A 23,571-nucleotide genomic window follows, 5' to 3' on the forward strand; every position below is an offset into this window, starting at 1 on the left:
TGAGAATTTTGTACACAGCAGAAAAAGCATATTTTGAATCCAAATTATCCAAACACTTAATTACATCTTAAATGCCTCTAAATTCTCCCACACATTCCCCCACCTTCAGTCTTTGTTGAAAAGACTATAGAGACCTAATTTCCTCATAGATCTGGAATGAAATTTGTTGCTCTGTTTTGAAAAAAACTAAACTGCATGTGGATGATAGTCTCACTAAGGCAATTATCACATGACTCAACTGTTCATCTCAACCTTATTTTAAAAACAAGATGCCATGGCTTTAGGTGGTTTTAGAGGCAATAAAGTCCCAAGCTTTCCAATTTCCCATTAAATATAATTTTAACAGTTTTGGGGCACCGTTTCACTTCCTCTAAGCGTAATTAGGTGATTAGAGTTATGAAGTTTCTTGTGAATATCTTGAGCAGATTTCACTCACAGACGTGTGCCTTAACATTTGTAAGATCTGATTTCTTCTACACTTGCGAAGTGAATCGGGTTTCCTTTGTCCCAACCTGTATACCCCCTAGGTAATTGGAGTCTTAATTCTCTTGTGTTTCTGTCACATGACCATTGTTTTTGACCCGGAAAGATTTTATCATTTACCACTTGCAGTGCTGTTGAATGGAAACCAAGGGAAACTGCCTCGAATATCTAGTTTAGTAATAGACTGACAGGAGAATTACATCCATGAATGGCTCTTTCATTAATATCCTTTGCAATTCAACCACATGCTGGCCCCAAGCTACCTCATGGGATCACATGCACATTTGTAATCTGCTTCAGCCTCTCTTCTAAAAGTAACTAATCTTCGACTGCGAGGATTATGATTATCATTCAGCGAGGCAATATCCCAACCTCCCCCCATGAGTATTGATTTGATCATATATTTGTATGCTGTGTTTATTCTGCTAAAGAAAATATATTTGCAGAATGTTTTTCACAGGCAATGTCCTTTGTATTTTAAGAGAAGTTTGAGTGTCGCCATCTGGTGATAGAAGGTTGTATCAGTGGGCCTTCACACGTACATTTACTTTTCATAGTTACTACTTTCCTGAAGAACCATTTGTTTAGCAAAGTTTTTTACTATTTGTAATGTGCAATGATATTGGCAAGCGACATCATAATACAGTAGTCAAGTTGCATTCCCATAGCATCTATTGAAAATGAATCTGCACTCGCCTCTCTCTCCAAGTTAAGATGAAATTAGCCGGATTTAGAAAGTTGGTGTGGGACGCACAATTGTGCCTCTTCATTCAGATTGATGGCCCAGAGCCTTTACTCAACATAAGCCAGTGTGTTGTACACTATAATCAAGCTAGACAAAATGGTATTCGTCAAAGCACTTCCCGAAAAAATGAGACCAGATGTTGATCTGAAAAGATAATGAGAAATTTGTCCCAATTTTTATCGTGCAAATTACGCATCAAAATAGTGTTGTTACTTTTTTTAACAAGCTTGGGGAAGAAAGCCTAGAAATGATGGAGAGCTGTTTTTTTTCAGCCTGTTTACCAACATTTTCAAGTGCTTTGACTTGGTTTAACGTTTTCTGCAGCTCATTTTGCATACTTGTTCTTTCCTCGACTTCAAGATCCTCACTCTTGTATTCAAATCCCTACACCCTTTGCCCCCCCCCTACCTCTTGACCTCTGTTGCCTTCACTCCTCCGGGTCTGGCCTCCTCCTCATTCCTCGAGTCCTCCGCTCTAACCTCGGCAGCCCTTCAGCCACTACGCCCAGAGGCTCTGGAATTCCCTTCCTCACTCCCTTCGCCTCGCCCCCTCCCTTCCTATTTTCAGGTCCCAGCTGAAGACCTTTCTTTTCGATTGCGCCTTTGGTCACCTTCCTCCCCCCTCCCCCTGGCTCAGCCCTGGGATCTGTTACTGTGAAGTGCTCTGAGACGCCGTCCGGTATGGAGGGCGCTATATAAATCAAAGTTGTTGTTGTTGTTGTTCCTCTCCTTATTAAAAAGATTTTCCCTTTTGGTAGACTTGGCTAAGTTTTCTTGAAAGATGGTTAAGATGAGGAGAAACTGAGCTCTTTGGTAATTTTTGTTTACATAGCTGCCACATTTTTCTCCCTTCTGGTCATAGAAATAATGAGGTCTCTGAGCATGAGCAAGTCATTGAAAACATTGGAGGATCTGAATTGGCCCCTAGCTGGGACATGGGCCAAAGAAACCTATGTCATTTAAACAATAATAACAACAACAACAAAATTACATTTATAGAGCGCCTTTCACATCGGGAGGACATCCCAAGGCACTGGACAGTCAGGGGTCAGGACCCGAGCATGGGGGAGGGGTGGAATAGGGGTGAGGGAAGGCATGAACAAAGAGAAGGGTCTTGAGACCGGCATTGAAGGAGGCAAGAGAGGAAACGAGGCGAAAGGACTGTGGGATGGAGTTACAGAGTTGTGGGGACAGAGAGGCTGAAAGTCCGGCCACGATGGTAGGGCGGCTCGGGTGGGAGACATGGAGCAGGTCGGAGCCCGCTGAACGGAGGGAGCTGACAGGTTGGAAGGGACTCAGCAGGTCAGAGAGGTAGGAGGGGGCAAGGCCTTCGATGGCCTTAAAGGTGAGGATGAGGATTTTGAACTCGATCCTCTGAGGGATGGGGAGCCAGTGGAGTCGGGCGAGGGTGGGACTGATGGGCTAACGGAGCCTGGTGCGCTTGTGAAAGGAAGAATTGGGAAGGCCGATGAGGAAGGAGTTTGCATAATCGAGCCTTGATGTGACAAATGCATGGATGAGGATTTCGGCAGCCTGAGGGGTGAGGCAGTGGCGGAGTCTAGCGATGTTGCGGAGGTGGTGTTCGGCTGTGCCGGTCATGGCGTGGATGTGGGGGAGAAAGCACAGCTCAGGGTCAAATAAGACATCCAGGTTCCTGACTGGCTTAGTGAGGTTGAATGTGCAACCATGGAGGCTGATGCTGTCAGCCCCCGAGGTGCGGAGGTGCTGGCGTGAGCCAATCAGGAGGGCCTCGATTTTGCTGACGATCAGTTGGAGAAAGTTGTCCCTCATCCAGGACTTGATGTCGGACAGGCAGTCGGTCAGGATACCAGTAGTCCTGGAGTTGAGGATGGAGGCAGAGAGATAGAGTTGGGTGTCATCCGCATACATGTGGAAATTTATCCCATGTTGCGGATGATGTCACCAAGGGGGAGCATATAGAGGGTGAAGAGGACAGAGCCCTGAGGAACACCGCACGAGGCGGTGCGAGGGCTGGAGGAGAAGCCATTTGCAGAGACGAAGTGGAGGCGGTGTGAAAGGTAGGACCTGAACCAGTTAAGGACAACCTTGAAGGTTGAAGTGGGAGGAGAAGCGGTGGAGAAGGATTGAGTGGTCCACAGTATCAAAGGCAGCGGAGAGGTCGAGGAGGACCAGGAGGCAGAGGGAGCCCTGGTCACACATTGTCAGGATGTCATTTGTGAACTTGACCAAAGCAGTTTACTTGTTGTGACCAACACGGAAACCTGATTGGAGGGGCTCATGGAGGGAGTGGGAGGAGAGGAAGGAGCGAAGCTGGGAGGCAACGGCTCTCTCAAGGACCTTAGACAGGAATAGGAGGTGGGAGATGAACCAGTAGCTGGATAGCTGTGATGGGTCAAGGGAAGGTTTCTTCAAGGTGGGGGTGATGGTGGCTGTTTTGAGAGGGGTAGAAACAGTGCCAGATGACATGGAGAGGTTGATGATGTCGGCGAGTAGTGGGGCAAGGAGGTGGAGCTGGAATTTAAGGAGAGGGGTGGAGAGGGGTCCAGGGACCAGGTGGTGAGCTTCATGGAGGGTATGGTGGTGATGACAGAGGAGGGGGACAGGTTCAAAGGTGTGGAAGGAGGGATAGGTGGTGGGGGGTAGGGAGGGGATGGAAGTTGGGAGGGCAGTGGCAACTGAGTGGATTCCCTTGATTTCGGACTCGAAGAAGTCCCGCATTTCCTCACAGTGGGAGTCGGAGAAAAGAATCTGCGAGGTGTGACGGGGATGGACGAGGAGCCAGTTGGTGGTGGAGAACAGGAGCCTGGGGTTGCCCTTCGCCTACAGGATTAAAAGCCACAAATCAACAATAAACAAGATAAACTATGGAACAATCGGAGGAAGAAACCTCGTGAAATAATCCTTTAACGTATAATTTATTGAAGAACAAGGTTTGCTGCATCAGTTTGCAGGCTTCAGACTCATGCCATGTGTCAGGGTGATTCAACCATTTAGATTGTTGAATAATATATCCAATTCGGCATTAATCTAATCTCTTTCGCTGAGAATAAAGGAGAACTTTTAGTTTGAATGTTGAGATGAAGTATTTATTCTTTTATCAACTTATTTTGTGTTGTATGTTTAGAAAGATTAGATTGCATAGTCTTTTACTAACTAGCACAAATGGGCTAACTAACAATCCCACCATGCTTGAATACCAAGGTTTTTTTTTCTTTTCCTCATTAGATCAATGTCCTTCAGTCCAAGCGAAGATCTGAGGTTTTGAAGTCAGTAAGTTACCTTTTGATTCTTAATGGTTTATTACAGACATAATTGCATCTGTTTTGGTTAGGATGATACATTTTTGCGTTGGAAAATTTTGAAGTTTAGTCAGTTATGATATGCTTATAGTTTTAATTTTAAATGAACCTCATTGAATCTGGTTTTATTAAGAATAGTTGGCTATCGAGCATTCATCTTCATTTTAAGAACTATTTCTCTACGATCCCCATTGCCAAAAATCTCATGAAATACTTTCAACCTCTTCCACAGTGGTACTTCTTAAACTACGGAATTATCATATTTTGCAAGACACAATAAAATACAAAATCGTATTTGTATAGCGGCTATATCACAAAAATCAGCATAAGAGGATTTCATTGCTCCATTGAGTCTGTAACACTATGTCGACATTTGTAGCACTTATTTTGATATCAGATTAGCACAGATGAGGAAACAAATCTGAAATCTTCCTAGTTTAATCATGGGCAGTATCTCAGTGCATATGAGATGTGTCTTCAAATGGATAAATGAAACTGGACTAAAAATAAAAATGGTGAGGTGGACATTTGACCTTCACTATTTTCTACAGCTGATGTCAAATATTTTCAAAATAAACATTGTGTACAATTTTTCTTTTTTGCTATTTTAGTTCTGGCAGTTCTAACACCAAATGAATTACCAATAAGCATTTTTGTCTCTTCCATCCAGATGTTGTCCTTTATGTATGCTCACCTAGCGTTCTTTCATCAAGGATATGATCTGTTCATGGAGCTGGAGCCGTACATGAAAGAGCTGGGAGCCCAGGTGAGATGGCGAGAATTGGCAGCAAACGTGCATTGTAGAAAGATCGGTTCTTTCATGAATGAATGAATTAATGAATGGGCAGATGGTTGAATATTCTTTGATCGTCGTTGGCGTTTGAGGAATATCTATGTGGAGCTTTCCCCCACGAGGACTGAACTCCACCAATGAGAGTATTGCCAGCAGAAGGGAGCAGAATGGCCCTAACTCATTCCATCGCTATCTCATTGGAGTGGCATAACTCACTTCTAAATCCTGCTGCAGCCTGTGCCCAAGGAGAGAACTGACAGCTCCATAGACTGCAGACCAACAAATCGAATTCATGGACAACCCTTATGATCCAAATTCATGATACCCTGTTCGCTGAGTGCTCAACCTGCTCAATAGCTGCGATAGCTATAACTGCTGAAATAAATGTAATTAGTTTTTCCTAGCGTTGCTGCCCGACACTTATCAATGGTCGTGTGTTTCCATTGTTCTCTGGCAAGTTTGGAAGATCCACAGTTCGATTAGCAGCAAATTATATTTTTGTTTTCAAATCATATTTCATCCCCCTGCAGTTTGCAGAGTTTTGTTTTAGCCTTTCCCTCCAAATTAAGAGACTGGCGATTATTATTTTTTTCCCCCTGCCTTTAGCCTGGAGTCTGAGGTTAGTTGTGAGCGTAACTCTGGCTGAAATTGGCTTGCTCTTACTTTTGCTGGATCTTATTGTTCTCTATTTCTTGTGAGCTTTCCGTCATTAGGTTATTATTAATGGGTTGGTCTTGAACGAGTTTAAGATAGCTTTGTCTCACAGCAAAATGCTGTATATTTTTAGTTTTGGCGCACGGTCATTGTTTGTGTGTTTGAGTGTAGTGTCACCAGACTGAATGTATTGACGTGGGTCAGTGTAACATGCCAGGTGAGATTAGTTTCTGATATTTCATTGTATTGTTTTTCACAGTGTAAATCTCCATTGAACATTTTTCTGTACAGAATAGATCTTTGCTTGGCTTTTGCACTGTTAAGAATTTGTTAATGATTAGAAGTGTGGAGGGAGAAATAAAATGTCACAGACTTGGTTCTGGAATTGTGGTTGCTTCTTGTTGCTCTTGGCTTCGAAATACATTGACTCTACAAACAGTTTGGAAGATACAGTGGTGAAAGAGTTAACATATTAGACCTGTATACTGAGCGAAATCTGTGTGACTGAAATATTTCAGTTAGAAAATGGCATCCGGTTTTCCTCACTGCTTTTCTCATCAGTTGAGTTACCCAGTCACTGCTTTCTCTTAATAGCCGTCAGGAACATGCAGTAACATTCCTTCACGCTAATTTTGTGCAATTCCATTTTTTATTGTCAAATACGAGGGCATTCTTTTCCAGATTTGATTATTTTTGCTGAATAACTTTCTGCAGTAAATGTTGCATAAAAGCTGAATCTCCTTAACATGAACCTTTCCTTTTCTGCAAGTTTGAAATAATTTCACGGAAGCTTGTGCCTCAGAATTTGTTGTAATAATTAGATTATCACAAGGTTTGCTTTTTTTTAAAAAAATTCAGAACGTGGAAATATTTAATCTATAAATAGTTACCTTACAATAAATCCTATGAAATGCTTTGAGATGTCCTCGGGATGTGAAAAGCTCTATCATACAATGCAAGGATTATTATAATGATTATTATACAAAGATGTATTTATTGAATAACCGAGGTCTATCCCTATAGCAGGAAAATGTACAATACCAATACAAGTAGCAGCACCAATACAATACTTGGTGATTTAAATAAGAAGAAAATATTCTCCATGTTAGTATGTGACTTCAATTTGTATACTCGTTGACAAGTATGTTAAGTATCAATCAAACTAATTTTTAATCCACTGAGAAGTAATGATATTTGGAAATTAAGAACCGTTGATAAGATGTTATTAATATTATAAGAATAATCCTTGCACTTGATATGGCACCTTTTATGTAGGGAAGACATCTAAAAGTATTATACTGCAAAGTGTATTATGTAGGCAACATAAAAGTCAATTTTACACAGAGCAATGCCTCCATAGTAACCATGAAATGAAATGACGAATTCTATTTGTGAGATTGTTGGCTAAGATACAGTTAGAAACTACCCTATCTTTCAAATTGCACCATGAGATCTTTAACGTCCACCTGAGCGGGCAAACAAGATCTCAGATTAATGTCTCATTCTAAAGGCACCTCCAACAATTCAGTGCACCCCGGCACTCTGGGCTCTGGGATGCTACCCTGAGTGAGGGGCGCTATATAAATGCAAGTTGTTGTTGTTATTGGCACGGCATTGTATTGGACTATGAGTTCAAAGTTGCAATTCGTCAAATTCATGGGGCAACCTTCTGGCTTGGAAGTGAGACAGCTTACCGATTAAACCAGGCTAAGTTGTACAGACTTTCCCTGGTGTTTATCAGAACTTTTGTGTACACTACTACGCAGGAAGTTCAACCAAGAGACTACTGACTACTGAGGGAATTTTACTCTTGGCTGTGGTATCACGAAGGGGAACTTCATAAACTATGATCAATGGAAATGTGACGCAGAATGCCAGTTCTGTTTTTATAGCTTGTAATAACTGATGTAGGAGAAAAAGGCCATGGGCACATTCCTCTCCCTATTAGCTATTAGAACTACATTTTAATGCCTTCAGACAAAAAGTTTCCCTTCAATCCAATCCACAATTCAAAATCTTTGTATTGGTAGCAAAGATTTAAAAAAAACTTTACAAACTGCTGAGTTAAAAATGCGACATTTCATAGCAGATTCAATGTGATCTGCATTTTTTGCCCCAGGTAAAATATTTAAAAAAATAAAAGGTCCCTTTTTAAACCTTTCATATCAGGCATGTACTGTACATTCTTTTACTATCTTTTTTGTTGAAGCTTTTTAAAAATATATAATTTTCGAAGTTAAAGACGAAAGAGAAGTAACTGGAAACTAATCTGCCACTGGAGTAGTTTAACCCAGTACTTTTTTCCAACAACAATGACAGGAAGAACAAATCTGAGAAGGAACTGAATCTATCAGTAGAGATTTCAGAAGTTCCGTGTGCACTTTATAAATAGTTTCCTTCAGATAATGACTGACTTTCATACACTCTGGAAGATGGTGGAGTTTCTCCCTCTGTCTTGACTAATGTGGCTCACGCCTGTGCACAAATTAGCTGCTGCCTTTGCCTAAATACAAAATATACAAATATACACTTTAAAGAATATCTTCCCAAATTGAAAAGGCACTATCCAAAATTCAGGGATTATTTAATATAAGAGTAGATTGTTTCTAGATTTTAACTTGATAATAATAATAATAATCCTTACCTTTGATATAGAGCCTCATCACATCTTTGAGACACCTCTTAAATGCTTCACAGAATTACATTTGTTACAAGATAGCATAAATTCATTGAATGTAAAATATGTGGCTTTTACAGAATACAAAAGCCTTATACAGCACTTACTGAAGAACAGATAAATTACGCCCACTGGGATACCCTTTTCCACAATCTAATTATCCCCTCAAAGACTTCCAGTGGATAATGGGAAGTGTGATCGTTTGCTTCTCAATCCACACTGATCCCTGCTTAAGGCCTTTCCTTTTACCTGTAAATGAATATTGGTGTCCTTATATAAATTTTCTCATATTTTCCAGACTAGAAATCATAACTAGGTTATACTTTCCATACTTGTGTGTGCTTTTTTTAAAAAAGGAATTCCTTTGTGATTCTCCCAGTAATCCACCTCATCTGTTGTGATGAGAAGCAGCCATTGATTTCCGATAGGAGATTGTTTATACTTTTACATCGTCCTTCCAGTTCCACATTGCATCAATCAGGGCTATAGCACACACTTTAGAGTTCAACACACAAGGTGCAAATTGTCTTATTGGCGAATTATATAAACTTTTAACTTCTATAATCGCAAAGCTGACAACTTCTTCTTACTGAACCGCTGATCTTAGTCATACTGATTCCTGGTATTTGTGTGGCAAACATCGTTCACAACCACTAAACCACCTTCAGGAAAACCATGTTGCTTAATTGTGCTGAAGTTATATTTAGTAAAATTTTAACCTAAACTGTAATTTCACAAAATGAACAGTGAGATTTTTATCCTCATAAAATGAAACTCTGCATAATCAACTTGATATCTCCTTTATTCTGTTGCTTATGGACACTACTTTGCTCTGCTAAAAATCAATGTGCCTTTCTGTGTAGTTTTAGATAAAGCTTGTGTGGGGGAAGTTGTCGGAAAATCCCATGTTGTGGATTTTTTTTTTTTACCACTCATTATAGTCACATTAACAGAAGGCTAAGTTAGTTTGCTACCAGTCACGAAAAATCAAGGAACAGCTCCCTGGAGATCAAAGCAATAGCGCACCTAACAAGCGGTCTGACTTGAAAGCTTTTGAATGAAACCAATGAAATTAGGAGAAAAATGTCTTTTGATTTGGAGATCCCAGTTCCAGGTGAGGAACTACAGCTTTCTGTGCTTCTAATTTTGTTTTCAATAAATGTCATGTTTTCAGTATTTATCAACTCATTGTTTGAGACATTTCTGTTTTCCGTTTTCTTTATTTAATCGGTATAAAACAAGACTATTAAACATTAATTGGGTCACAAATCCCCCATTGTTGGTATTGTTTAACAAAACAATAGTTTAACAAAAACAACCGAGAATATTGTTGATTTATACTTGCCTTGAATTTAAGAAATGGAGAAACGATCTTAAGAACTAGAAGTTTTGCTTAAAGTTTTCTCTCAGAAACTAATACTAGCTCCAGAGTATTACAACGCCTAATTTGAACCATCTCCAATATTTCAATTTGTAAATGGTTGAAATTGGTACCTATTTCAGGATTCAAGTACTGATCCATCCAGACAATTTGTAGCCAGCCTATCTGAATTCACACAAACTCTCAGCTGCCCAAGATGAACCATCATAAGTAAACTTAACTAAGAACTATTGGTAGATTTAAGCGCTCTGAGACGCTGTCTGGCGTGAAGGGCGCTATATGAATGCTAGTTGTTGTAGATGATTTATGGACTTTTCCTTCTGAATATATATCTGAAAGATGCTTTTTTTTCATTTAAGTTATGGTCGCATTTTCCTACATCGTTGTTGAAATCAGGAGGGTGTGGAAAATGAAATTGGTTTGTGGGTTTCATTCCAGTATGTGTTGGGAATGTTTTTTCAAACAAACTTGCATGGGATGTTTTGCAGTCTCTATATTTATGGAATTGTTGACTTGTGGGGGGAAAGATTATTTTTTGGCAATTTTTATAAAATTTTACATTTTGAACTTTCTAAATATCCATTCATTTTAAGTTCAATAATTAGATTTGTTCTTGAATATGTTTCTTTCCTCTGACTATTCTACTTCCTTTGTGATACTGAATTACAGGGGAATATTGTGGTTGAAATCGATGTCATAGTTTATGGTGCAGTGATGTCAATGTGGATAACCTAACACTGTTTGACGGAGGGATTTTTCTGTCAATTCCAAAGTCGAAAGAGATCTGAAAGAAAGTACATGTGGGTGTGAATGGGTATTATGTAACTCAGAAAATTCTTTGCTTCTACATGTTGGAGTTGTTGGGTTAAAACGCTGATAGATTACATAATCACTAATCTAGTAACTACTGTGCGCAATTGTCTGCTGCGTGTTGTTCACAAAACACACAGTAAATTCCTCTCCACTCTGCTTCCGCAGGGTTTTTTGGGTGAGATTATACATTCACAATAATATGAGGAATTTCAGATACCAACTATAATTTGTTCCTGTTTTCATTTTGCTTTCTTAAAACATAAACTTTTTACAAAATAGCAATAGAATTTCCAAATTATGCAAAAAATAAGAAATAAAATTCCAATTCAAAGGCTGCGTACCAATTTGTAATTTAATGTTCTATGTTCGTACATCTATTATGAATATCATAGAATCATAGAATCGTACAGCACAAAAAGAGGCCATTCGGCCCATCGAGTTTGTGCCGGCTCTTTGAATAGAGCAATTAATGTCAATCCCACTCCACAGCCTTTCCCCAAAACCCTGCAAAACCATCCTCCTCAAATACCTGTCCACCGTGTTTTTAAAAGTAGTTATCGAATCGGCCTCGACCGCCCTTTCAGGCAATGTGTTCCAGATTTGAACAACTCGTTGCGTGAAAAAATTTCTTCTCACCTCCCCTCTGCTTCTTTTAGAGACTATTTTGAATCTGTGACCTCGAGTCACCGACACAACCACCAGTGTAAACTGTTTTTCCCTTTCTAACCTATCAAATCCCCTCATGATTTTGAAGACCTCTATTAGGTCTCCTCGTAAACTTTTATATATTTCATATATATTTTATATATGGTTTCTTATATGCATGTTATATTCTGCAACATTCCGTGTTCAAAAAAATATTTGGATAAGCACGGAGACTTTTTTGGTATTAAATTATTAAGTACCTTCAGACTAGAAAATATGAGGAAAAATCTTGCAGGTGAACCGTTTTGCTTCCACTGCTTCTGTCTAATTGATGCAGCACAGCTTGGCATCAGCAGCAGCCTCTGCCACTGGTTATGTTGTGTCAGACATTCATAGCTGCTAACGCAGGCCGCTGTGGTTGAACATTGCAACCTTGGCCGGTCTACAACGTGCATGTACAATGATTACTGGTGATCCGATGCCGCACTCAAATTGTCAACTTGAGCTGCGCTATGTTTCTGAATTAATGATACTTAATGGATCCTTGTCCTCTGTGCATTCTCACTGTCAACTGGACCGCTTCGTAAACTACAGGAAAGAACTACTGACATTTTCCAGCAGAGGTGTGATCCTTCTTTGGCACTACAGAGGACAGATCAAGTACTAGGGATCTATAATGGCATCAGTGATTGGCATTTGCTGTCTTCATTACACCAGTTGTGTTAAGAAAATGGGACATGGTGCCCGTTTTCATTTTCTGGATTCCAGCCAATTCCAGCAGTCCTCAAGATGTTCTGAGATGCTGTGACGTTGTCTGCTGAAATGATTGAAATGCAATCTCCGCAAATCTTAATATTTATTACGCATAGCTTCGGTATTCAGCGCTATAAATATTGATAATCGTATGAAAAGAACAAGAAAGAAGATTAATATCTAGCTAGGTGGTTTTTAACATTGAATGACTGATTTCTTGTAATGGTTCAACAGCTGGATCAACTGGTTGTGGATGCAGCTAAAGAGAAGAGGGATATGGAGCAAAAACACTCTACGATTCAACAAAAGGTATGTGAACCCAAGTGAAGTCTTGTGTAATCATACCTACGCACAGCAAATTCATGTAATTGCATCTGTTGCCTTCATTAAAGGCTGGCATCATTCTCATAAATTATAATGCCCAGCAGTATTTTTGTCATAACCTACAGATTATTTGCGAAAATTGCTATTGAGTCCTATTCAATGAACTTGGAGTTGTTGTGTAACAATTGTTAACCCTTGGAGTAAATTATAGTTTAAAATCTGAAGTTTTTTAACAAAAAACGTGGAAAAGTTTAGACTAGATACAACAACTTGCATTTGTGTTGCGCTCTTCATATAGAATAAGGTCTCTGGGTGCTTTACATAGGTGGGTTGGTGGGGCGGATGCTGAGTTGGGTGGGGGGGGTGGGGGGAGAAAGAGATGACCATATACACGGTTGAAGAGATACAGACAAGTTGGACTCCAATGCCTTGGTTAATATAGTGAAGAGGTTATTTATATTTTACTACTAGGTACGACTTAGGCAGTTGATCAGTTAATGAATGATTTGCTCGGGGGGGAGGAGGCGGGAGGTGATGATGAAAGATAATGTGGGGCGGTTTCAAGAATTAATTGTTTTGATGAAGTTGGGGGTTGGTCAGAGTTGCAAGATACAAAGAGATTTTTGAAAATGAGATGGGCTAGATGGGCAACAATGTACTTCCCATTTCTGCATTTTCCAACTATTACAGGAATAAAGGCACTCCTGATTTAAAAACAATAGATTTGTGAATTTAATATTAAATGCATGAACAAGGAAAATGTTCCCTGATGGACACTGTCTTTCCCATTCGCTTGTTGGCTGTTTTGAGGGTTAATTGTTCAACGTGGGCATTCTTGTCCAATGTTGTTCTAGCAACTGCTATGCTGGCAGCTCCTGGCAAAACGGAATCAATCCAGCAATGTGATCTTGCAGCATGTATAATACAAGCAAACCTGGATTGATTTCAAGGTTGTACCCTTACCTGAGGCTTCAGGTAACAGTCATAAGCTACTCGAGCTTTGATAGTCTGTTTTGGTGTAATTTGAACACCCATCTGCACTCAGATCCTAGGTTTGCATCAATTTTTCTCAGTGTAATAAAAGTTCTTCACATTGTCCTCCCCACATGTTCATGTATATTTTTCAGTGGTGGGTGGGAGGGGTGGGGTGCTAATCATTGAGAGAGCTCTGGTCAATTTTTCCCTATTCTCCCTTCCTCCAACTAATTTAACTAGTTTAATTAGCTTAATAGCCAGTTTAATTAACGTGGTGCTCCCTGATCCTTTGGCACGGAAGCCCTTTCTTTTTTTTAAATGAAACACAGGCTTTCTTTTATTGAACAAATGTTACAATATTGGTTGTAAAATTCCTCTTCAGGATTCGATCTGTCCTGCCATGGGTTCCGAAACTGACTTGTACGCCTTACAAAGTCTTTATATCTTTGTTTTTAATGTAGTGCTTCCTCTCCCTGCATGTACTCCTCCATTCTTAGCTCTCCAATGCCACTGCAACTTCCTTCGTAATAGAAGCTTTGATGCTAAAAATAATCATATGCTGTTATCAGTGCAGTTAAAATATTTTAAATTGCCTTCAATTCTGTGCTCATTTCACAGCTAATGTTCGGTTGTCGAATGGGTTTTTCTTCTGTAAATCTCCCTTATCTCTATTTAGATTTTATCTGAGCAATCGTTCCTAACCGGTTTTCTTTCTTTCTCTTCCTGAACTGCTTACCTTAGGCTGCCCTCCAGGTAAGCAACTATATCTCTACTTATTTCTAATATTTTTTTTAAACAAAAATGATCTTCTTTCTTTGATTATCACCGATTAAACCTCTATTTTGCAGGCTTGAAAATATTAGTTCTCTAATATCTTGGAGAGAGACCTCACCAGACCAGCACATGTTAACTGGTCTATTGCACTTTGAGGGTTAAATCTTGTGCAATGAATTGTAGGCTACGGCAACTTTAGTCTTGTATAAATTCTAAGCTCCACCATATTATGAATGAGTACATTCATAACATGCCATTGGGGATGAGTACAGTATCACAATAATAATCCTTGCATTTGAAACAGTGCATTATCATTGAGATGTCTCAAAGCGCTTTACAGAATATACTGTAAAGTGAATTGACTGTGTATATATATGGGCCAAATGCGGCAGCCGATTGCACATAGTATGATGAATTAAAGTTCTATACCCCAACATGAATGCTGAACAGTATTGCATTGAAATTCTCTAAAGCTTTTTTTCCGACACCCCATACACCCGAGCTCAACTCTTGCTTAATGGAACAATCCCTGTTGATGTGAATTTCTGATTTCTCATGATGCCTGGCTTTTCAAGGACACATCTGAATCCATTTTAAAATTGGGAGTAAATATTTAATGTGAAGGTAGTCTGTCTAGCAGTTAAGGTAAATAACTAGAGGTACCAGAATCAAAAAAGATTAATTCAACTAAATATTTACAGTGCTGGTGTTTTTTTTTTAAAAAAGTATTATCAAACCAATTTATCTTTGATATTGTGGTTAGAACCCAGAACTTAATGTGAGATGCGCTATCACATCAGCTAGCTGACAGAGTGAAGGAGGAGCTTGTGGAGCACACTAGATCATTCCAATGATAACATGGGGACTTTAGCATCGTGGACACGAGAATCCACACCAATTGTCTATCTAATAAATAACTAAATTAGTTTGAGTCCAAAAACAATACTCTTGAGAGCTATACCACGCTTGCAAAGGAAAAGTTCCTTGCTTTTTCTAGGGTCCTGGGTGATTTTAAGGAAGCTTGTGTGTCAATGTAAAGCCCTTGCTCTGGGCTGTAAATTGCCAGTTTGTGTTGGAAGTACATTAAATTAACATTGGAGCAAAGAAAGACTGCATGATACAGAAAGGTGATTTTTACAGTCCTTTCTCAGAGACCATAAGAATGAGATTCTTCAGTAGATTTCATTATGTGTTGCACCTGGTAAGATTTGGCCTTTTTTTGCAGTTTGTGTGAATGGCTTTTTTTTAAAAAAGCTTAAAAGTGATTTTTGTTTTATTGATCTCCAGCTTAATCTGATCATGTTTGTTTGCTTGAACTCACTCCTGTGTTTTGTTTGCGATTATCTATACTTTGTTTGCTATTATCTATGTATACTTTGTAGTTATTAACTTTGACTCTGCCAGCAACTGAGAGTTGGAGACTTTTTTATTTGGATGATTTTCGTTCCATAAATGCTGTCACTTACACAGATCAATTTGTGGAATACTCTCAGTTGATCTACTCTACAGTCACAGCTGTTTCGCACAAATACATTTGCGCAGGAATGAAAGAAATAGCATTAAAATTAAACTGGATTAAGTTAAATTTACTAAATGGTGATTTTCGGCTTTTGTGCATCAATCTACTGATGAACAGTTAATGTGACATCAGGTGGATTCCTATTACATTCAGCAATGAGTCGTCTCTTGTTTGGTGCTATAATAATATTTACCATGTTCATTATCAGCTCTGATACTTTTGAGCTGCTTTGTTTTTATTTTAACACTGCCACATTACAGAGATGTAATGTAACGGGATAACAATCTAACCCTTTCCTAATTTCTAAACAGAAGTGTATTTAGTGTATTTAGTCTGTTTTTGCTAGTGGAAAGAAAGTTCTCTGGATGTGGAAGGAAGTATCTCTTGTGTTTCTGACCCTCTAGATCTTAGCTCATGTTACCTGGATATATTGCCAGACCTCTTTTTGATCCAACACATTAGCATGTGCTTACACATTTTGATCTCACAGCAAAAAAACTTAGTGCCAAGTGATCCTTCCTTTTAAGATCCATAAAATGTGTGTATATTTTTAAATGACATGGAGATATTATCTGCACAGATTGAACCAGTTACAAATTGAGAACTTCAAAAGCTGTAAATTTTTCTGTTCAGTTCAGATTAAATTTACATATAAATTTTTACCAGCGGTTATTAGGAATTTCTAGTTACCTCATTACTTGATAAATTCACTTTTTCTTAATCATGCTACCGTCAGTCTGACTCAGTAGCACCTTATACATGGTACACATATTTATTATTATGTTTTTGTATATTTCTTTCTCTTCCCTCCTACTCGCTACACTGTCACCTTTCCTGATCTCTAGTTAGTGCTTCATGATGTGCAGACTGTATATCAGCATTCTAACAAGATATTTGTTTTGAGCCAAAGGTATGGTAACATCCCTAGCAGGTTTTTAATGATAGATGAAGTGTATTATATTTCTGGAATACAAAAGGACCTGGAAATAATAATGAAGGAAAGGTTAGTATTAAATGGTATTGAACTGCAGGCACAATTTACCTCTTTTGGGGAAATCAGAGGGAAGTTTTAGAACTATATGGTAATTTTCTACCTTCTAATCACTCAAAATGGGAAATGAGCATCTGATTACGGATTTTTTTAAAAAAATTGACTTTTTTTTCAGTCCTATATATTCCTTTTCCTATGTTCAATTTGCTGGGCAGCAATAAAGCAGATTACTGCCCACCCCAATTACTACATTTATGCTCTCAATACTTTGAAGGCAGCTGCATGCGATTTTATTGTGGCGCTACATGATCTGCAAAGTAGATCAGATGCTGTAATAGAACTTGAATGATGGATTGAGCTGAAGGAGCTTTCCTTACCTTACAACAATCTTACAACAATGGAGTCCTGTAGCTCAGTGGTTAGAGCACTCGCTTTGCAAGTGAGAGACCTGAGTTCAATTCCAGGCAGAGGGCGAAACCTTGGGCAAGTTTCCTTACTCCACACAGAGCCTAATAATAATCCCTCCAAAACCAAAAACAATAATAAATTGGTAATTTTCAATCCATGACTATTTGTGGGACACTGCTGTGCGCAATTGGCTGCCACTTTCGCCCACAAATATACAGTCAATTCACTTTACAGTATATTCTGTGAAACGCTTTGGGACGTCTAGAAGACGTGAAAAGCGCTATATCAAATGCAAGGATTATTATATTATATATCATTTTTATAATCTCATGTTCCAAATAATTTTCTGTTTACAAATGAAGTCTAGTTAGTTAGATCAGTCAGAGAATTGTATTTTTTAAGAGATGGTACAGGAAGGGTGGGTTATTTCTCAGTAAGATTTTCTCTTCTTGCATGATCCTGACGTCAATCGGATCTTCTGCAATAAAAAGCTTCTGTAATCGTGTGGGCGGTAACCAGGATTTCACACTTGCTGCTAACATGTTATTTTGGGCTGACCAGATGGTATTTGAGACCCAAATGACTCGCAACAAAAAACAATTTTGACCTTTGCCAATGTCACTGTATAACTGGGCATTGGGAATGGGCCAAATTGACTCACTTGGTCTTACCTGCTCATCTTCTGCTAAAGCATCTCATGTCCTGTATCTCAGTGGTTAGAGCACTCACCTTGCAAGCGAGAGACCTGGGTTCGATTCGGGGCAGGGTGAAAAGTTGGAAAAGTTTCCTTACTCCGCATGCCTCTGTTTATCTAGCAGTAAGTAGGAACCCAGTTGTTAGTCGATTGGAGGATTGCTTTTCCAGGAGTTAAATAAATAAATAAATTGGTCACGCAATCCACGACTTTTTGAGGCACACTCTGTGCGCAATTGTTTGTCGCATTTTTCCCCACAAAATACACAGTCCGTTCACTTTACAGTATGTTCTGTGAAGCAGTTTGAGACGTCTTGAAGACATGATAAGGCGCTATATCAAATGCAAGGATTATTATTATGTAAACTGGGTGCCTTCTGTATTAGATCACTTGAGATTAGAAACTAATTACACACATTTTGGTACCAAGGCAATGCAAGGAACTGCATTGTCTGTGTAAACTCTTGCTGCATTAATATTGGTCCTACTATAGACACCTGAAGTTGTGCACTTACATTTTCTCCTCCCTATCCTTCTTTATTTTATATTTTTAAGCTTTTTTGGGATGGCCATGCCACCCACTTTATCAAGTTAACCTTTATTTTTTTTTGTAACTTTAACAGAAACCGAGTAATTGTATTGAGTTTGTTTTGTGGTTTCACACCTGGTTTTCTAGGACTTTTCCAATGATGATCCTAAGGTAGAATATAACATTGATGCTGCAAATGGCATTATCATGGAAGGGTATTTATACAAGCGAGCTAGCAATGCCTTCAAGACGTGGAACAGGTAAGAGACGACTGGGTTTCAGAATAGAGATTTTATTCTGCTGTAATTGTCTGATTACAAGGCAAAGAATGTGGGATTGATTTAAAATTATTGAACAGTATATTCCTTCGGGTTTGTCGCATGTTTTAGTTCACTAACTCGTATTAGCCAATTCAAACACGAGAACAGTTTTACACGATTGCAACTGTATGTTGACACAGGAATTGTGAAGCAAAACTAAATGTAATTGTGATTCACCAAGACCTGATCATTCTCCATGTAGAGTAAATCCATTTTGTCTTACATACAGTACATAATTTTACCACTCTACCACTATTTTTAAAATCTGGATCGTGGCAGAAATTGTTGAATATTGTATTGTTCATTAAAACTCTGCACTAAAACCTTTTCCTCATCCATCTGACAACCTTGTCAAAGAATTCCATTGGAATTGTGAAGCATAATCTATTGCTTTCAGATCCATGCTGTCTACTCTCTGGCCACTGTGCTTTTTAGATTTTTAGATAAACATTAACATCATTTTGTTTAATCCCCCCCCACCCAGGATTTCCTCCCTAATGTTGGGATAACTGTGTACAATTACCTGTGTTCATGTTTTGCTCCTTTGAATATTGGATAACGTTTGCAATCTCTGAGTTCTTGACACCTGCACCAGAGGATTCTGTCTTCTTAGCATTTAAATCCTCCAGGTTTTTGCAATACCTGCTGTAATGATGTCTCCTTGGGAAAAAGATTTCTGAGCCAAAATGACCAGCTGGAATTTGACCTCTGTCAACTCTATTCCAGCAATTCTGCCATCTCTTTATTTTCTATAATATCTCTTCACGCAGAGGGTACTGAGATTGTGGAAATCGCTGCATGAAGTCGTGGTTGAATCAGATAGTGTAGATACATTCAAGAGGAAGCTAGACCTTCACATGAGGGAGAAGCGTATGGAAAGGAATAGGTGGAGACTCGTGTGGAATATAAACGCTGGCTCAGACTGTTTGGGCTAAGTGGTCTGTTTCCATGCTGTACATTCTTTGGAATTCTCTCTAACTTCATTAAACCTTCTGTTGTCTGTTAACACAGCTAAAGAATTTCTATGCATCGCTGCTGTTTCCAATCTGATTTTGTATTGTCCATTAGCTCATTTCATATTCCTTTTAGTTCAACCTCAGTTAATGGTTTTGTTCAACTTTTTCTTGCATCAGATTGAAATATTTCTGTTCAATTGTTTTTGACTTTCATGTAGCCATTGTGCTCCAAGGCTTGATATATTTCTCGACTTTCACATGGGGTGCATTATTGTTCCACATCCCTTTAAAATTTTATTTTCTGGTTCGAGTTCCTGCTTAATCTTCTCTTGAGCTCCAGTATTTGCATTTCTGAACAGCACCTCTGTATTGTTACTTTTGATCTTAGCTTTAATACAGTATCAAATGTACATTGATCACTTGAGCCTTAGCTTTGGCCCGTTTCCTGGATTGCTAAACCCTTAATCTAATACAGCATTGTCCTGGGATTCTATTTTACGTGTTGTGTTATGAAAACAAATACTGTTTTCACTCATTCTGTCTGCTGTATCTTGTTGGCCTGCTTTAGCTGTGAAAAATTGGAATCTTTGGAGATTACCATGTTGCTATTACCTGTAGCCTTTCTTACCTGCCTGCATCTCTCTTGCTAGACTTGGATCTTGGGATCAATGGCAGTCACCAATTACTGTTATTACTAATTTCAACCCAGATTTCTCCTCCCGGACCTCCTGTTTCATTCACCCACACAAGGGCTGCTCTGCCTTTCATTGCCAATAATTCTATCCTCTGTCTGGCTTCGGAGATCAATCTTCTACCCTCTCAACTGCACTCCAATCCCCTTCTTCTGCTTTGTGCTATTTATTCACCATTTTAAAATAATATTTAGATATATACATATATATTTGTAAACAAAACCAAATCAACTAGTAAATGTATGAATCTACGTAATCCACTTACCTAAATTAGTACACGTGTACGGTCAGCCAGCTTTAGTTGAATGGGATCTTCGGCTGAGATGCTAAAACCAAGGTCCTCATTGACTATTCTAGTGGTTCACATTTATGCTAAATATCCTGTGACTTTATTTTGAATCAGAGTAGGAAGTTTTGTTCCACTTTTGTCAATCGTCCTCCCTGATGCCAATTCACGAAGACAATGCAATTGTGCGTTTGTGATTGAGGCATTTTTCCAGCACACTGGAAGTAGTTGGACATTAATTTGCAAAAGACGTAGGGATCAAAAATCAATCCAATCAGGTAGGAGAAAAATAGGCCGAAAGTTAAAGGAGAGAATGTGTAAACTGTGGAGAAAACCGACTCGAAAGGCCAAATGGCCTTTTCTCATTCTGTGTTTCATAGTTTTATCCTCTTGTCTCCTTTGAAAACATGGTGAGATCTGTCTATGCAATGGGCTGTATAGCTGTAAACATTTTGGACCAGTTTATGGACTCCTAGGTTTCAACTTCCTTCTTGGAAAACATTGATCTGAGATGAAACAATGCAAAAGAAAATGTAAAATTTGCTCTATGCAAGTTTTTCTTCTTGCCCATAACAATGCTTTAAGCTTCCAGCATGCCAAATTATAGGTGCAAAATGCACATTTCAGAAGTATTGCTGCTATACACCCGATGATGTAAGCTTCATTAGGTTAGTATGTTAGATTAGTGCTGCTTTAAATCTTTTGCGCAGTGCTTTTATATTTCAGTGGTGATTTGGGTATGCTTCTAAGGCAATTTGATTACTTGTTCAATAATAGCCACAGCATTTATGCCCTATAAGGTGGATTTTATAATCTTGACTTAATGTTTCTTTACTATGTAATGTACCACCAAATCTAGTGATGCAATCTTAACACAATTGTTATTTTCCACAAAATAATCATCTTAATTTTCAGGTTGTTCTTCAGTCAGGCCCTTTGTTGACATCTCATTTTCCATCCCCACCTCTTCTTTGCACCCTCCCCCCAAATCTTGGCTGACCCTCCCTCCTATCTCCCACCCATCATCCCCCCCCCCCCACCCCGTCCTATCTGAAGGCAGGCAATCAACGAACAAATATTGCAGCTATCTGTGCCTTTCATAAGAAATGAAATGGTCTGTAGGATATGCACCATTTAAAGCCTCTTTTTGCCTCCAATCCATGGGATCTTCGTTTGACGTTTCAGCATGTTGTCCTTTTTGCTCATGTAAATCCTGTAATATTGAGGACGGAAGACGTAACTTTTGTCGTCAACTTAGCCTTTTACACTGAGCCAAAGAGCCAGTATCACAAGAGCCAATATTCCAGAGCTGCTTGTTCACTTCTTGAAGCCAATGCTGTTTGCAATCAATGTTAGGCCAGTAAGATGCCTTCAAGAGCAGCCTTATTCTCATTTTCAAAATCTGCTCGCCTTCTTGTAGATCTTTTAGAAGTAGAAGTATGTGAACTCTCGCGCCAAAAGGAAGCGGCCTATAAACTCATAATATAAACATGCACACTCACACCACACATATGCCCTCACCTTTAACTCCCTCCTTCATAATCCACAATTCCTTTGATTTGCTCGGAATGAAAACTGATATTGAATTGTGAAGTTTTAAAACGAGTAGAAGAACACAAGAAACCACAGGGTTAACATACACAAATCTTTCGAAGTTGCAGGCCAGCAACAACTTGCATTTATATTTCGCCCTTCACGCGGGGCAGCATCTCTGAGCGCTTGAAGGCAAATTGACGAGCTGTTTCTGATCGAAGTCGTACATTTAAGATCATGACCGAAAAAAAAAACGAGTCAGAGAAATAATTATGTGGATTTATTATTGGACAGGGAATGTCTCAGTCACAAAAATCGTGACTGAACTAGAATCCATTATTAGCGTTTAAAAGAGAATTTGAGAAATATTGATAATTAGATAAATATTGTGTTTGCAAGTCGTGCAGTCTGTGCTTTTTTTATTTTTTGCCATTTTCATTCATTTTTTTTCTCTTTTTTTCCTCTTTGTGTGTGTTCCGATCCCACCCCCATTTTGTCACATGACAGGAAAAAGACTGCCCACATCAGGTACCAAAGATTGAGCTGGACATCTTGTTCTCCCCTTCCTTTCCTCTGCATATTAGTTCTCATCTGCCTGCAAGTTTAAGTACAGAACCGTGGGTAAAGCTGGTTTGACCCAGCAATTCTAACCTGTGATCAATGTATTATTTTTCTCTTACAGCATGGGGGACTGGGTTACCTGCAAACCAGCCATACCATTCACTGCCTGTTTTGCCTTTTATTCACATTAACCTTACTAATATCCATCTTTAGTAACTAGCTGCACATTTTACTTCACATTCTAACTGTGCAATAGACTAATGGTTTAATAACGTCAGCTTGGCTCGATTGGTGGCACTCACTCTCACCTCTGGGTCTGAAGGTTGTGGGTTAAAAATCAACGTCAAAACTTGAGCCCATTTGCTGACACTCCAATGCAATCCCCTGTTGTTTAAGGTGCCACCTATCAGATGATATGTTAAACTGAGGTCCCGTTTGCCTGTTCAGGTGGATGTTAAAGATCTTGTGACACTATTTGAAAAGAGGAGGGATTTTGTCCAACAATCCTTCTTGCAAGCCAGTCAGTCACTTTGTGGCTGTTTGTGGGACCTTGCTACATACAAACTGGATGATGTATTTGCCTGCAGAAAGATTCACTGCACTTAACAGTAATGACTTGTAATGTGTCTGGAGATGTTTTATTGTTTGTTGGTGCTATTTCAACTGCAAAGATTATATTGCAGTTGAAATAGCAATATTGCCGTTCACTGAAATTATTTTTTCTTTTGATAAATTTAACTTGCACTCTCCTAGATGTATTGCATTTCTGTGTATTAATTGTTGATA

The 23,571-nt window shown here is 39.0% G+C and overlaps 1 protein-coding gene across 4 annotated transcripts in view; it reads left to right on the forward strand.

Annotated features, from left to right (window-relative positions):
• The window catches only part of LOC103184428 (arf-GAP with coiled-coil, ANK repeat and PH domain-containing protein 2), an 85,297-nt gene that overhangs the window by 43,128 nt on the left and 18,598 nt on the right, over positions 1 to 23,571 (forward strand). The window contains exons 7-12 of one of the 4 annotated variants that reach the window (XM_007902406.2): positions 4,435 to 4,479; positions 5,179 to 5,274; positions 12,459 to 12,533; positions 14,265 to 14,276; positions 18,585 to 18,697; positions 22,732 to 22,752. In XM_007902406.2, the coding sequence (XP_007900597.2) occupies positions 4,435 to 4,479; positions 5,179 to 5,274; positions 12,459 to 12,533; positions 14,265 to 14,276; positions 18,585 to 18,697; positions 22,732 to 22,752 (362 nt within the window). The remainder of the gene's footprint in view (positions 1 to 4,434; positions 4,480 to 5,178; positions 5,275 to 12,458; positions 12,534 to 14,264; positions 14,277 to 18,584; positions 18,698 to 22,731; positions 22,753 to 23,571) is intronic. The other 3 variants (XM_007902409.2, XM_007902407.2, XM_007902410.2) reach the window with 3 other exon arrangements.

Source organism: Callorhinchus milii, unplaced genomic scaffold (genome assembly GCF_018977255.1).
Source record: "Callorhinchus milii isolate IMCB2004 unplaced genomic scaffold, IMCB_Cmil_1.0 Scaffold11, whole genome shotgun sequence".
Classification (NCBI taxonomy): Eukaryota; Metazoa; Chordata; class Chondrichthyes; order Chimaeriformes; family Callorhinchidae; genus Callorhinchus; species Callorhinchus milii.